The 15,223-nt window shown below is 41.8% G+C and overlaps 1 protein-coding gene across 1 annotated transcript; it reads right to left on the bottom strand.

Moving 5' to 3' along the window:
* LOC110533255 (UDP-glucuronosyltransferase 2C1) lies at positions 1-9,405 on the bottom strand. The gene is made up of 5 exons (XM_021617340.3): positions 8,799-9,405; positions 8,391-8,533; positions 2,871-3,035; positions 1,755-2,468; positions 1-1,631 (listed from the first exon to the last, which is right to left on the bottom strand). Exons 2-5 carry the CDS (start codon positions 8,526-8,528, stop codon positions 1,044-1,046), a joined length of 1,605 nt encoding a protein of 534 aa, XP_021473015.2. The 5' UTR covers positions 8,529-8,533; positions 8,799-9,405; the 3' UTR covers positions 1-1,043.
* Between the last annotated feature and the right edge of the window lie 5,818 nt (positions 9,406-15,223).

Below are 15,223 nucleotides of genomic sequence, written 5' to 3'. Positions count from 1 at the left end.
TCCATTCAACTTATGTGACTTGGTGAAGCACATTTTTACTCATGAACATATTTAGGCTTGCCATAACGAAATGATTGAAAACTTATTGACTCAAGACATTTCATCTTTTTTTTTTCATCTTTTTTTTTTTATAGATTTAAAATTCAGGTTGTAACACATCAACATGTTGAACAAGTCAAGGGATGTGAATACTTTCAGAAGACCCTGTGGGTGTAAGGAGAACTACATTAAGGAAAATATATCTAGCTATAACCAGGTCTGCCCTGCACGGTTGTTGTAGGTTTTAATAAGTTGTTTGATGTTGTTCCTGATATAAGTACAGATTTATAATTCATATAGATTAAAGGACATCTAATGGGCTGTATCTAATTAGTGGATACTAACACTGCTCTCAGGGCAGTGTCTAATTAGTGGATACTAACACTGCTCTCAGGGCAGTGTCTGCTCATTTTTACTAGCACTGCTCTCAGGGCAGTGTCTGCTCATTTTTACTAACACTGCTCTCAGGGCAGTGTCTGCTCATTTTTACTAGCACTGCTCTCAGGGCAGTGTCTGCTCATTTTTACTAGCACTGCTCTCAGGGCAGTGTCTGCTCATTTTTACTAACACTGCTCTCAGGGCAGTGTCTGCTCATTTTTACTAACACTGCTCTCAGGGCAGTGTCTGCTCATTTTTACTAGCACTGCTCTCAGGGCAGTGTCTGCTCATTTTTACTAGCACTGCTCTCAGGGCAGTGTCTGCTCATTTTTACTAGCACTGCTCTCAGGGCAGTGTCTGCTCATTTTTACTAACACTGCTCTCAGGGCAGTGTCTGCTCATTTTTACTAGCACTGCTCTCAGGGCAGTGTCTGCTCATTTTTACTAACAGAAGTTACTTTTTTGTAGCAGGTTAAGAGAACTTACCCAGTGGTTTAGGAGAACTACATTAAGTTTAGGGAAAAGGTTAGGGTTACCTAAAATGGTAGAATTCAAACTATTTAGCTATATCCAGGTCTGCCCTGAGAACAGTCTTGATTTCCAGTAATGTGATTCTGCTACTGGTGTCAGTGTTGTTTGGTTTTGTTCCTGTTCTTCCGGCAGGTTCTCCAGAGGATCCTGATCAGGAGCCCAGTAGAGAGCAAGACTCCTCCCCCGGCAGCCAGCAGCAGTAGCAGCACGTCCACAGAGTGGTAAGAGTACCAGGGCATCCTGTTGGCCGACGTACGGAGGTGAGACGCCCCCTTGTGTCGCATCACAAACTCCAACCAGAAGAGGGCCTTGTCCATGGGCTTGATGGGCTGGTCCCTGTGCAGGCGGGACAATCTCTGCATGTTCTCCCTGTAGGGGGCGTGGGTGAGCACCTGGTTCAGAGCCTGCTGGAAACTGGGTCCGTTGAACATGGCCAGCTCCAGGATCTTGGCGGCGCCTCTCTCCTGCAGACGCAGAAGATTGTCATACTGGTCAAAGAACAGGGGTATCCCCAGCACTGGGGTGCCGTGGTAGATGGCCTCCTGGACCCCATTGGTTCCTCCATGGGCCACAAAGGCTCTGGTCTGGGGGTGACCCAGGAGGTCTTTCTGGGGCATCCAGTCCACCAGAAGAGTGTTGTTACCCAGAGTGGAGGGCCTCTTGCCCCGGTGCCTCCAGATCACCTTAGATAGAAGAAGAAGATATGAATTTCTCTTTAAATAACTTCTCATTTACATCACTTTACATCACTTGCATTGCAGAGAGCTTTACATATAAATGCTAATAATGAAAAACAATCAGGATACCTTCTGAGGCAGCTTGGCGAACACGCTGGCGATCTGGTCTGTGATATCAACAGGAAGTGCATTGACAAGAGTCCCCAGAGACATGACGATCACCCCATGCTCCCCGGCACTCTGGACAAACTCCTCCAGGTCTGGAGGCAGGGGCTGGGCCGGCTTGCACTGGAACCCCCCCATGTAGATGACGTTGGGCATGGTGGGACGGGGGAAGTCAAACACAAAGTCAGACCTCATCAGCCAGATGTCAGCTTCCTGGATCAAGGAGATGATGTCACAGCCCCCTTCGAAGTACTTGGCGCAAATTGCGTCATAACTCGGCCCAACCATGAACCTCTGCTGATACACGATGATGCTGTAGTGCAGCATGTTTTGGACCCGTTGGACGAAGGTCATCTTGTCAGTGAATCCAGACCCTGGGACCGGGATGTAGGACAGGGGAGAGGGGGCGATGGCAAAATGGCCTTCCCCGCTGGTGATCCAACGGGCGTTGAGTACCACAGGCAGTTTGAGGTAGTGGGCCATCAGCAGCCCTCCAGCCATAGCAGGGTCGGTGAGCATCATGTCATACTGAGCATCCTGGAGACTCTTCATCAGCTTCCTGTCGTCGAACATGCGAGCCAGTGTGTCGCAAGCCAGGATGTGCGCTTCTTCTATCATACTGAGGAACTCCATGGTTAGTTGGAAGAACTTCAGTGTCGATACCACCTCTTGCTGAGCCTGTTGTAAGATATTAAACAGAGATTGAATGTTTCTTAGACAAAATAAATGGATGTCTTGCTGGATGGTTGATTGGCTGGTTTGCTAGCTGGATCGATTGATCAACCAATCAACCAATCAAGAAGACACATCAAACCTTCATGTGCTTCTGAAGGCACGTTATGAAGACATACCTTCAGGTTCTTCTATAGGCACGTTATGAAGACATACCTTCAGGTTCTTCTATAGGCACGTTATGAAGACATACCTTCAGGTTCTTCTGTAGGCACGTTATGAAGACATACCTTCAGGTTCTTCTATAGGCACGTTATGAAGACATACCTTCAGGTTCTTCTGTAGGCACGTTATGAAGACATACCTTCAGGTTCTTCTATAGGCACGTTATGAAGACATATACTGTACCTTAAAGTGCTTCTGTAGGAAGGCCTCGAAGAAGCTGTATAAGGATTCTTTCTCCTTGATGGTGATGGAGGTGTATAGAGGTGACTCCTCAGTGATGTACCAGCTGGTGGAGGGTCTGACCACCGTGATGGTGTGGCCTCTGGCATGAAGCTCCTCGATCAGTACCTACACATTGGTGACGTTAGTAAGCTCACAAGGGAATGGTATTATGTCAGAGGCATGTTGTGGAGAGCTGTCAAAAATGTGCCTTATAAAAGGTATACATCCTCAATCTAAGAAACCCAAGAAGTAAATGTGCATCAAAATCGTTCAGTTCAAGCTGAAGATATCATGAGCTGATCTCAATCCACTGCATCTGCCTAGGTCACCCTTCCACATCTGCGGTAGAAGTTGACCGAGCTACAGCAGCGTTTGTCAGACTTTGAGACATCCCGAAATCGGTCTTCTCACGAAAACGTCTGTAGGGTCCCAACGGTTTGACCTACAAAACTAATATGACCAGTCTATGGAAAGATGACTCTCACAAACATGATGGTGTTCTCTGTTTTGTTCTACGACCCCCAGCAGTGTCACTGGACTCGTCCGAAGCTAACCCATGCAAGCAAATGGAGGTATGAAGGTCATTTTGTATCAAAAATAAGGGATTAAATATTCAAAAAATGAAAATAAGATATAATACAGACACTTCAAAATCATTTTATTTTTTCCAATGTCATTCAATCGTTCTATGGGCTATAGTAGTAAAGGCCAAATTCAATATTTTATCAAATCTTTTTTCAATATATATTTTTTAATACCTAAAGGGGTCCTATAATTCAACATCATTTAGCTAAATGATCCACAGTATGACCGTCCTAAAACAACTCCATATGTTAGCACAATACACACAGTAGTCTCATTGAGATGCAGGGTTCTTCAATTCCGGTCCTGGAGGGCCGACACCCACTTTGGTGGTTGTGGTGAGGTGTGGCCTGATTAATATAGTTGAAATCATTCGTTTGAAATCACAAAACTTGTGTAGAACACCATAACGGTAAATGCCCAATAGCAGAGGTTTCTACAGTACTGAAAATCCGTATTTAAGTAAAAGTACTTTTATAATATATATTTTTTTTTCTTCTTCTTGCGGCTATTTACAACGTTTAGGTTTGGCGGTCAAATGTCCAAAGTGTCCAAAGTCTGTTATGAAGGCAAAGGGTGGCTACTTTGAAGAATCTAAAATATATTTTGATTTGTTTTACACTTTTTTTGGTTACTACATTATTCCCTATGTGTTATTTAATAGTGTTGATGTCTTCACTATTATTCTACAATGTAAAAAATTGTCACAAAAAAAAACTTAAGTTAGTAGGTGTGTCCAAATCGACTTCAACTGTACTGTATATATATAAACTCAGCAAAAAAAGAAACTTCCCTTTTCCAGGGATAATTCGTAAAAGTCCAAATATCTTGACAGATGTTCAAGGGTTTAAACATTGTTTCCTATGCTTGTTCAATGAACCATGAACAACTAATGAACATGCACCTGTGGAACGGTCATTAAGACATTAATAGCTTACAGACTGTAGGCAGACTGTAGGCAATTAAGGTCACACTTGTGAAAACTTAGGACACTAAAGAGGCCTTTCTACTGACTCTGAAAAACAACAAAATAAATATGCCCAGGGTCCCTGCTCATCTGTATGAACGTGCCTTAAGCATGCTGCAAGAAGGCATTAGGAATGCAGATGTGGCCAGGGCAATACATTGCAATGTCCGTACTGTGAGAAGCCTAAGACAGCGCTACAGGGAGACAGGATGGACAGCTGATCATCCTCGCAGTGGCAGACCACGTGTAACAACACCTGCACAGGATTGGTACATCCGAACATCACACCTGCGGGACAGGTACAGGATGGCAACAACAACTGCCTGAGTTATACCAAAATCGCACAAATCCCTCAATCAGTGCTCAGACTGTCCGTAATAGGCTGAGCGAGGCTGGACTGAGGCCTGTTGTAAGGCATGTCCTCAGCAGACATCACCGGCAACAACGTCACCAATGGGCAAAAACCCACTGTAGATGGACCAGACAGGTCTGGCAAAAAGTTTTCTTCACTGACGAGTAGCTGTTTTGTCTCACCAGGGGTGATGGTCGGATTTGCATTTATCGTTGAAGGAATAAGCGTTACACCGAGGCCTGTACTCTGGAGCAGAAACGATTTGGAGGTGGAGGGTCCGTCATGGTCTGGGGCGGTGTGTCACAGCATCATCAGACTGAGCTTGTTGTCATTGCAGGCAATCTCAACTCTGTGCGTTACAGGGAAGACATCCTCCTCCCTCATGTGGTACTCTTCATGTAGGCTCATCCTGACATGATCCTCCAGCATGACATTGCCACCAGCCATACTGCTCGTCCTGTGCGTGATTTCCTGAAAGACAGGAATGTCAGTGTTCTGCCATGGCCAATGAAGAGCCCGGATCTCAATCCCATTGAGCACATCTGGGACCTGTTGGATCATTCCCCCCAGAAATGTGCTGAGAACTTGCAGGTGCCTTGATGGATGAGTGTGGTAACATCTCACAGCAAGAACCGGCAAATCTGGTGCAGTCCAGGAGGAGGAGATGCACTGCAGTACTTCTTCGGGCTAGGGGGCAGTATTTTCACCTCCGGATGAAAAGCGTGCCCAAAGTAAACTGACTGTTACTCAGGCCCAGAAGCTAGGATATGTATATACCTAGTAGATTTGGATAGAAAACACTCTGAAGTTTCTAAAACTGTTAGAATAATGTCTGTGTGTATAACAGAACTGATTTGGCAGGCGAAACCCCGAGGACAGTCCATCCAGGGAATTTGTTTTATAGGTCATTGTGTTTTCCAATGGCTTTCTAAGGCTAACCTGACTCATATGGGCCCCGATTGCAGTTCCTATGGCTACCACTAGATGTCAACAGTCTTTAGACATGGTTTAATGTTTTTCTTTTGAGAAATGAAGAAGTAGTGCTGTTCTTTCTACGTGTCACTCTGAAGGGTTCTAGTCTATTTGTTGCGCGTGAACAGGAGTCCGTGTTGTTTTCCCATCTTAAATCTTGCATCGATTATTTACGTTTTAGGATACCTGAGGTTGGATTAGGAACGTTGTTTGAAATGTTTGGACCAAGTTTACAGGTAACTTATTAGATACTTTGTAGTCATGTTGGGACCGGTGTATTTCTGAATCAAACGTGCCAAATAAACTGATATTTTGGGGATATAAAGAAGGAATTTATCGAACAAAACGACCATTCATTGTGTCACTGAGACATTTGAGATTGCAAAAAGATGACGATCTTCAAAGGTAAGACATTTCTTATATGGCTATTTCTGACTTTCGTGTCGCACCTGGTTGAAAGTGGTTTTCATGTTTTTGAATGCGGGTTGCTGTCCTCAGATAATCGTATGGTTTGCTTTCGCCGTAAAGCCTTTTTGAAATCTGACACAGCGGCTGGATTAACAAGAAGTTAACCTGTTAGATCTCTAGGGGCGCTATTTCATTTTTGGATAAAAAACGTTCCCGTTTTAAGCGCGATATTTTGTCACGAAAAGATGCTCGACTATGCATATTCTTGACAGTTTTGGAAAGACAACACTCTGAAGTTTCAGAATCTGCAAAGATTTTGTCTGTAAGTGCCCCAGAACTCATTCTACAGGCGAAACCAAGATGATGCATCAACCAGGAATTAGCAGAATTTCTGAAGTTCTGTTTTCCATTGTCTCCTTATATGGCTGTGATTGCGCAACGAATGAGCCTACACTTTCTGTCGTTCGCCCAAGGTCTTAGCAGCATTGTGACGTATTTGTAGGCATATCATTGGAAGATTGACCATAAGAGACTACATTTTCCAAGTGTCCGCCTGGTGTCCTGCGTGGAATTCGGTGCGCAATTGCCAGCTGCTTTTACTTTACCATTTGATTCAGGGGAGAAACCATGTGTCCAAGAACGATGTATCAATGAAGAGATATGTGAAAAACACCTTGATGATTGATTCTAAACAACGTTTGCCATGTTTTCAGTCGATATTATGGAGTTAATTTGGAAAAAAGTTCGCGTTTTGAGGACTGAATTTTCGGTTTTTTTTTGGTAGCCAAATGTGATGTATAAAACGGAGCTATTTCTAATACACAAAGAATCTTTTTGGAAAAACTGAGCATCTGCTATCTAACAGAGTATCCTCATTGAAAACATCAGAAGTTCTTCAAAGGTAAATGATTTTATTTGAAGGCTTTTATGTTTTTGTTGAAATGTTGCGTGCTGGATGCTAACGCTAATGCTAACGCTAAATCCTTTGTTTGCTAGCTACTGTTACACAAATTATTGTTTTCCTATGGTTGAGAAGCATATTTTGAAAATCTGAGATGACAGTGTTGTTTACAAAAGGCTAAGCTTGCGAGATGGCATATTTATTTCATTTCATTTGCGATTTTCATGAATAGTTAACGTTGCGTTATGGTAATGAGCTTGGGAGATCAGAGAGGTTAAGCTTTATTTTGATGTATTACACTTATATTTTCGGTTATGTTGAATATTTATATTTCTGTAGTTTGAATTTGTCGCTCTGCAATTTCACTGGATGTTGTCAAATCGATCCCGCTAACGGGATTGGAGAGTTAAGGGATCCCTAAGAGGTTTTAATGCAGCTGGTGGCCACACTAGATACTGACTGTTACTTTGATTTTGACCCTCCCCCTTTGTTCAGGGACACATTATTCAATTTCTGTTAGTTACATGTCTGTGGAACTTGTTCAGTTTATGTCTCAGTTGCTGAATCTTGTTATGTTCATACAAATATCTACACGTGTTAAGTTTGCTGAAAATAAACACAGTGAGAGGACGTTTTATTTATTTTTTGCAGAGTTTATACATAAATATATGTATTTTTTCCAAGCAGGCCGTGGATGACCAACTGCCCAGAAAGTTTCCATTAATAACCTCCCCCGGCCAGCGGGCAGTCCTGTATGTCGAGCCCTGCGACATAATATGTAATAATATAAACCTATGTAATTGGAGGGATTTGGTCAAATGTAACTAAGTTAACAGTAAGTTGCAATTATTGACACACTGAAACATGTACGCCTGGCACTTACTACCATACCCTGTTCAAGGGCACTTAAATATTTTGTCTTGCCCATTCACCATCTGAATGGCACACAGACACAATCCATGTCTCCATTGTCTCAGGGCTTATAAATCCTTCTTTAACCCGTCTCCTCCCCTGCATCTACACTGATTGAAGTGGATTTAACAGGTGAGATCAATAAGGGATTCATATATTTCACCTGGATTCACCTCATCAGTCTATATCGTGGAAAGAGCAGGTGTTCCTAATGTTTTGTACACTCACTGTACAATACGTCAAGACACAACTATGGAACAAATTTCTATTTGCTTTTCAAAATTCCCTGATTTTTCAGAAATCCTGCTTGGATTCCCGACATCAGAAGGGAATAATCAGCATGAAATCTTCGTAAAGTAACAAAACGCTAGACACAACATTGAGCACCTTCATGTTGACCCAGTGGCTTCCATCGACAGGAAAGACCAGGACTTTTCCTCCATGGCAGGACGGTGCAGGAAGGAGAAGGAGAAATGACACCAGACTTAGAAACGAGAGGTCTCCCCAAGGAGAGCGAGAATACATTGTGTCTACACAGAGGAAAAAGGGGACAAAAGTCACTTGTTTTTCCAACTAGTCACCTCTAGACGTAAAATGCTTTATTGACCTGAAAGCAAGTCAAGTCTTACACCCGTGCAACGTATAGTTAAATAACAGTTCAATAAACTAAACACCATTATGCTATATACTTGTGTCAATAAGTTAGTATTGTCTGCACAGCTTTATTACACTATTACATAGCAACAAACTACTTGAGTGTAGGTGAATAAGAATATCCATTAAGAGTTGGCTTACCGGTGCTATAGAGTCCATGCAGCACTAACAACGAAAATGGTTACATATCGGCTGGCAATACTTTGAACTTCTGAAAGTTCATACTCCTGATAGTACAGAAGTCCTGCCATAGCCCAGGTAGATGATTTACAAACAGATAGTGGTGCCTCCCAAATTGCACTAGTTTTGCCCAGGGTCCTCAGGGCTCTGGTCGACATAGTAGACTATTGTAGGGAATAGGATGCCATTTGTGATTCAACCACTACATGGGCAATAACACTAGTGAGTTCTGGTAAAACACACCTGTCACATAACTGACCTCTTACCCAATGTAAATGCCTACTTATCATTGATACAATCCATATGTGATTGTGTCCACCTCTAGTCTGACTCCAGGTTGTTGTCAGAATGTATTCACCTGAACCTTTAAAACGTTTTGTTGTGTTACAGTCTGAATTTAACATGGATTAAATTGAGATGTTTGTGTCTCTGGTTTAATACCCCATAATGTCAAAGTGGAATTCTGTTTTTAGATTTTTGTTACAAATGAATAAAAAATTAAAAGCTGAAATGTCCTGAGTCAAAGAGTATTCAACCCCTTTGTTATGGCAAGACTAAATCATTTCAGGAGTACAAATGTGTTAACCTGTTTGGGATAGGGGGCAGTATTTTCACGTTCGGATGACAAGCATGCCCAGAGTAAACTGCCTGCTACTCAGGCCCAGAAGTTAATATATGCATATCAGTAGTAGAGTTGGATAGAAAACAATCTGATGTTTCTAAAACTGTTCGAATTATGTCTGTGAGTATAACAGAACTCATATGGCAGGCAAAAACCTGAGAAGAAATCCAATCAGGAAGTGGGAAATCTGAGGTTTGTAGGTTTTCAAGTCTTTGCCTATCCAATATACATTGTAAATGGTGTCATATTGCACTTCCTAAGGCTTCCACTAGAAAGGAAAAATATGTATGATAAAAACATCCTGAAGATTGATTCTATACATCGTTTGACATGTTTCTACGATCTGTAATATAACTTTTTGGACTTTTCGTCTGGACTTTCGTCTGGACTTGCTCGCGCCTTGTGAGTTTCGATGGGTAAACTAAATGCGCTAACAAAAAAGGAGGCATTTGGACATAAAGACGAACTTTATCGAACAAAACAAACATTTACTGTGGAACTGGGATTCCTGTGAGTGCATTCTGATGAAGATCATCAAAGGTAAGTGAATATTTATGATGCTATTTCTGACTTTTACTGACTCCACAACATGGCTTGTTTTTGTGGCTTAGCGCTGTACTCAGATAATTGCATGGTGTGCTTTTTCCGTAAAGCTTTTTTAAAATCTGAGACAGCGGTTGCATTAAGGAGAAGTATATCTTTAATTCTATGCACAACACATGTATCTTTTATCAAAGTTTATGATGAGTATTTCTGTAAATTGATGTGGCTCTCAGCAAATTTGCCCGATGTTTTCGAGGCACAACATTACTGAACATAACGCACCGATGTGCGTTTTTGGATATAAATATGAACTTTATCGAACAAACCATACATGTATTGAGTAACATGAGGTCCTATGAGTGCCATCTGATGAAGATCATCAAAGGTTAGTGATTAATTTTATCTATTTTTCTGCTTTTTGTGACTCTTCTCTTTGGCTGGAAAATTGCTGTATGTTTTTTGTGACTAAGCTCTGACCTAACATAATCATATGGTGTGCTTTTGCTGTAAAGCCTTTTTGAAATTGGACACGGTGGCTAGATTAACAAGAAGTTCATCTTTAATTAGGTGCATTGCACTTGTGAATGTATGAAAGTTTTTTGTTTTTTTTTGCGCTCTGCCATTTCTAGCGGAACCCTTAATTAAACAAGTCACATAATGAGTTGCATGGACTTATTCTGTGTACAATAATAGTGGTTAAATTTACATGATTTTTATGACTTCTGTACCCAGGGGTGCAACTTTGGTTTTAGAAGTGGGTGGGACATAATTCTAATATTGTAATACATTTTTTTCAGGTCGGAAAAACACTCCAAGCAGCCTACTCGACCACTTGGAGGTGTCCGCGTGGTCCTAAAGCAAACCATCACCTCCATTTGTATTACTTTCCAATGGTAAAACATGATAAAACACATATCTGTAAGGCCCCTCAGTCGAGCAGTGAACTTCAAACACAGATTTAACCTCAAAGAGGTTGAAGGATTTTCAAAAGAATAATGTGCAAAGCTCTCAGAGACATACTGAGAAAGAATCACAGCTGTAATCGCTGTGAGATGATTCTACCTAATGGTAGAGTGAAAACAGCTGTGAGAGATGATTCTACCTGTTGGATGAGTGAAAACAGCTGTAATCGCTGTGAGAGATTATTCTACCTATTGGTAGAGTGAAAATCAAAAAGCAGACATTGAGGATGGATCTTAGAGACATACTGAGAAAGAATCACAGCTGTAATCGCTGTGAGATGATTCTACCTATTGGTAGAGTGAAAATCAAAAAGCAGACATTGAGGATGGATCTTAGAGACATACTGAGAAAGAATCACAGCTGTAATCGCTGTGAGAGATGATTCTTCTACCTATTGGTAGAGTGAAAACAGCTGTAATCGCTGTGAGATGATTCTACCTATTGGTAGAGTGAAAACAGCTGTAATCGCTGTGAGATGATTCTACCTGTTGGTAGAGTGAAAACAGCTGTAATCGCTGTGAGATGATTCTACCTGTTGGTAGAGTGAAAACAGCTGTAATCGCTGTGAGATGATTCTACCTATTGGTAGAGTGAAAACAGCTGTAATCGCTGTGAGATGATTCTACCTATTGGTAGAGTGAAAACAGCTGTAATCGCTGTGAGAGATGATTCTACCTATTGGTAGAGTGAAAACAGCTGTAATCGCTGTGAGATGATTCTACCTATTGGTAGAGTGAAAACAGCTGTAATCGCTGTGAGATGATTCTAACGTGTATTGACTCAGGGTGTTGAATACTTATTGTATCTTATTCAAGATATATTGGTGTTTTACTTTTCATTACTTTTTATTTTATTTTTTTACAAATGTTAGAGTAGTTTGTGTAGATCGTTGCCAACTTTACAACTAAACCAATTTTAATCCCACTTTGTAACACAACAAAATGTGGAAAAAATAAAAGCGTTTGAATACTTTCTGAATAACTTGCCTACAGAAGCAGATGAAGGTATGTCTTCATAACGTGCCACAGAAGAACCTGAAGGTATGTCTTCATAACGTGCCAACAGAAGCAGATGAATGTACACTGTATACAGTCGTGGCCAAAAGTTTTGAGAATGACACAAACAAAATTTCCACAAAGTTTGCTGCTTCAGTGTCTTTAGATATTTTTGTCAGATGATGCTATGGAATACTGATGTATAATTACAAGCATTTCATAAGTGTCAATGGCTTTTATTGACAATTACATGAAGTTGATGCAAAGAGTCAATGTTTGCAGTGTTGACCCTTCTTTTTCAAGACCTCTGCAATCCACCCTGGCATGCTGTCAATGAACTTCTGGGCCACATCCTGACTGATGGCAGCCCATTCTTGCATAATCAATGCTGGAGTTTGTCAGAATGTGTGGGTTTTTGTTTATGCACCTGCCTCTTGAGGATTGACAACAAGTTCTCAATAGGATTAAGGTCTGGGGAGTTTCCTGGCCACTGACCCAAAATATCAAGGTTTTGTTCCCCGAACCTCTTAGTTATAGTTTTTGCTTTATGGCAAGGTGCTCCAACATGCTGGAAAAGGCATTGTTCGTCACCAAACTGTTCCTGGATGGTTGGAAGAAGTTGCTCTCGGAAGATGTGTTGGTTCCATTCTTTATTCATGGATGTGTTCTCAGGCAAAATTGTGAGTGAGCCCACTCCCTTGGCTGAGAAGCAACCATGAATGGTCTCCGATGCTTTACTGTTGGCATGACACAGGACTGATGGTAGCGCTTACCTTGTCTTCTCCGGACAAGCTTTTTCCAGATGCCCCGAACAATCGGAAAGGAGATTCATCAGAGAAAACGACTTTACCCCAGTCCTCAGCAGTCCAATCTCTGTACCTTTTGCAGAATATCTGTCCTGATGTTTTTCCTGAAGAGAAGTGGCTTCTTTGCTGCCCTTCTTGACACCAGGCCATGCTCCAAAAGTCTTTGCCTCACTGTGCGTGCAGATGCACTCACACCCGCTTGCTGCCATTCCTGAGCAAGCTCTGTACTGGTGGTGCCCCGATCCTGCAGCTGAATCAACTTTAGGAGACGGTCCTGCCGCTTTCTGGACTTTCTTGGGCGTCCTGAAGCCTTCTTCACAACAGTTGAACCGCTCTCCTTGAAGTTCTTGATGATCCGATATATGGTTGATTTAGGTGCAATCTTACTGGCAGCTAAATCCTTGCCTGTGAAGCCCTTTTTGTGCAAAGCAATGATGACGGCACGTGTTGTCTTGCAGGTTACCATGGTTGACAGAGGAAGAACAATGATTCCAAGCACCACCCTCCTTTTGAAGCTTCCAGTCTGTTATTCAAACTCAATCAGCATGACAGAGTGATCTCCAGCCTTGTCCTCGTCAACACTCACACCTGTGTTAACGAGAGAATCAATGACATGATGTCAGCTGGTCCTTTTGTGGCAGGGCTGAAATGCAGTGGAAATGTTTTTTGGGGGATTCAGTTCATTTGCATGGCAATGAGGGACTTTGCAATTATTTGCAATTCATCTGATCACTCTTCATAACATTCTGGAGTTTATGCAATTTGCCATCATACAAACTGAGGCAGCAGACTTTGAAAATAAAAAAGTGTGTAATTCTCAATACTTTTGGCCACGATGTATACAAAAGTATGTGGACACCCCTTCAAATGAGTGGATTTGTCTATTTCAGCTACACCTGTTGCTGACAGGTGTATACAATCGAGCACGCAGCCATGCAAGCTCCTCAGACAAACAGACCTAAAACCAATTGACATGTTGTGGCAGGACCTTAAACGAGCCTTTCCTACTCGAAAACCCACAAATGTTGCTGAGTTAAAAGGGATTTCACCCTGGCTCTGCCACAATGTGTAGCCATTATCATATTAGCAACGATACGTTTTGATCATAAACATCCAATCCACAAAGCTAGAACGAGCACATTTTCATTTCCCTGGTAGAACCAGGAAGTTTCGACTGGCTGTGTTTTCGTGTTCTCATAGTGAACCACGTCACTCCTAGTGAATGTAGACACCAGCCCCCAGAGATTTTTTTTTTTTTTAAACGTTGTTTTTTCACTAACGTTTGTCTTCATGCCTGTGTGGTGTTTTGTGCCTGGCTTTGTAAAAGGAAAGGCTCGCCCATAATGAATGTTATATTGTTTTGTCCATCTCTGAGTAATGTTCTTTCGATTCCCTGGATCATTTCATGTTTTCATGTGTATTTGAGTTATTGGCCTGGAGGTGTGTTGGGTCATTGACCCGTTGAGAAACAAATGACAGCCAAACCAGATGGGGAGTACATATATTTATTTAACTAGTCAGTTAAGAACAAAATTCTTATTTACAGTGACGGCCTATACCCGGACAATTGTGCCAATTGCAGCTGAATGTGATAAAGCCTGTAATCTAACCAGCCTGGATTTGAACCAGGTACTGCAATGACACTTCTTGCACTGTGATGTAGTGTCTTAGACCACTGAGCCACTCAGAAGCCCTATGTATACAATGGAACAAAATGTGGAAAAAAGTCAAGGGGTCTGAATACTTTCCACTATAAAAATATACAGTATATATATATATATATATAATGTCCATCTTAATCTTTCGTTTTATTGGCCAGTCTGAGATATGGCTTTTCTTTGCAACCCTGCCTAGAAGGGTGGTTGAATTAGTAGTGATGAATAGTGTCACGTAGGGTGGTTGAATTAGTAGGGATGAATAGTGCTGGTGTCTCGTAGGGTGGTTGAATTAGTAGGGATGAATAGTGCTGGTGTCTCGTAGGGTGGTTGAATTAGTAGGGATGAATAGTGTCTAGTAGGGTGGTTGAATTAGTAGGGATGAATAGTGCTGGTGTCTCGTAGGGTGGTTGAATTAGGAGTGATGAATAGTGTCTAGTAGGGTGGTTGAATTAGTAGGGATGAATAGTGTCACGTAGGGTGGTTGAATTAGTAGGGATGAATAGTGTCTAGTAGGGTGGTTGAATTAGTAGTGATGAATAGTGTCTAGTAGGGTGGTTGAATTAGTAGGGATGAATAGTGTCACGTAGGGTGGTTGAATTAGTAGGGATGAATAGTGTCACGTAGGGTGGTTGAATTAGTAGGGATGAATAGTGTCTAGTAGGGTGGTTGAATTAGTAGGGATGAATAGTGTCACGTAGGGTGGTTGAATTAGTAGTGATGAATAGGGCTGGTATCACGTAGGTTGGTTGAATTAGTAGTGATGAATAGTGTCACGTAGGGTGGTTGAATTAGTAGGGAT

The sequence above is a fragment of the Oncorhynchus mykiss genome, chromosome 10 (genome assembly GCF_057628025.1).
Source record: "Oncorhynchus mykiss isolate SJ-2025 chromosome 10, ASM5762802v1, whole genome shotgun sequence".
Classification (NCBI taxonomy): Eukaryota; Metazoa; Chordata; class Actinopteri; order Salmoniformes; family Salmonidae; genus Oncorhynchus; species Oncorhynchus mykiss.
The sequence above is the reverse complement of the archived record's forward strand: the minus strand, read 5'-3'. Positions and strand labels throughout refer to the sequence as shown.

Excerpts from the sequence above, each read along its gene's own strand:
- LOC110533255 (XM_021617340.3), bottom strand. The coding sequence starts at position 8,528 with ATGTATTCTCGCTCTCCTTGGGGAGACCTCTCGTTTCTAAGTCTGGTG. Across the intron at positions 2,469-2,870 it reads TCCTACAGAAGCACTTTAAG|GCTCAGCAAGAGGTGGTATC; the intron begins GTACAGTATATG and ends ATCTTACAACAG. Across the intron at positions 1,632-1,754 it reads TCGCCAAGCTGCCTCAGAAG|GTGATCTGGAGGCACCGGGG; the intron begins GTATCCTGATTG and ends CTTCTATCTAAG.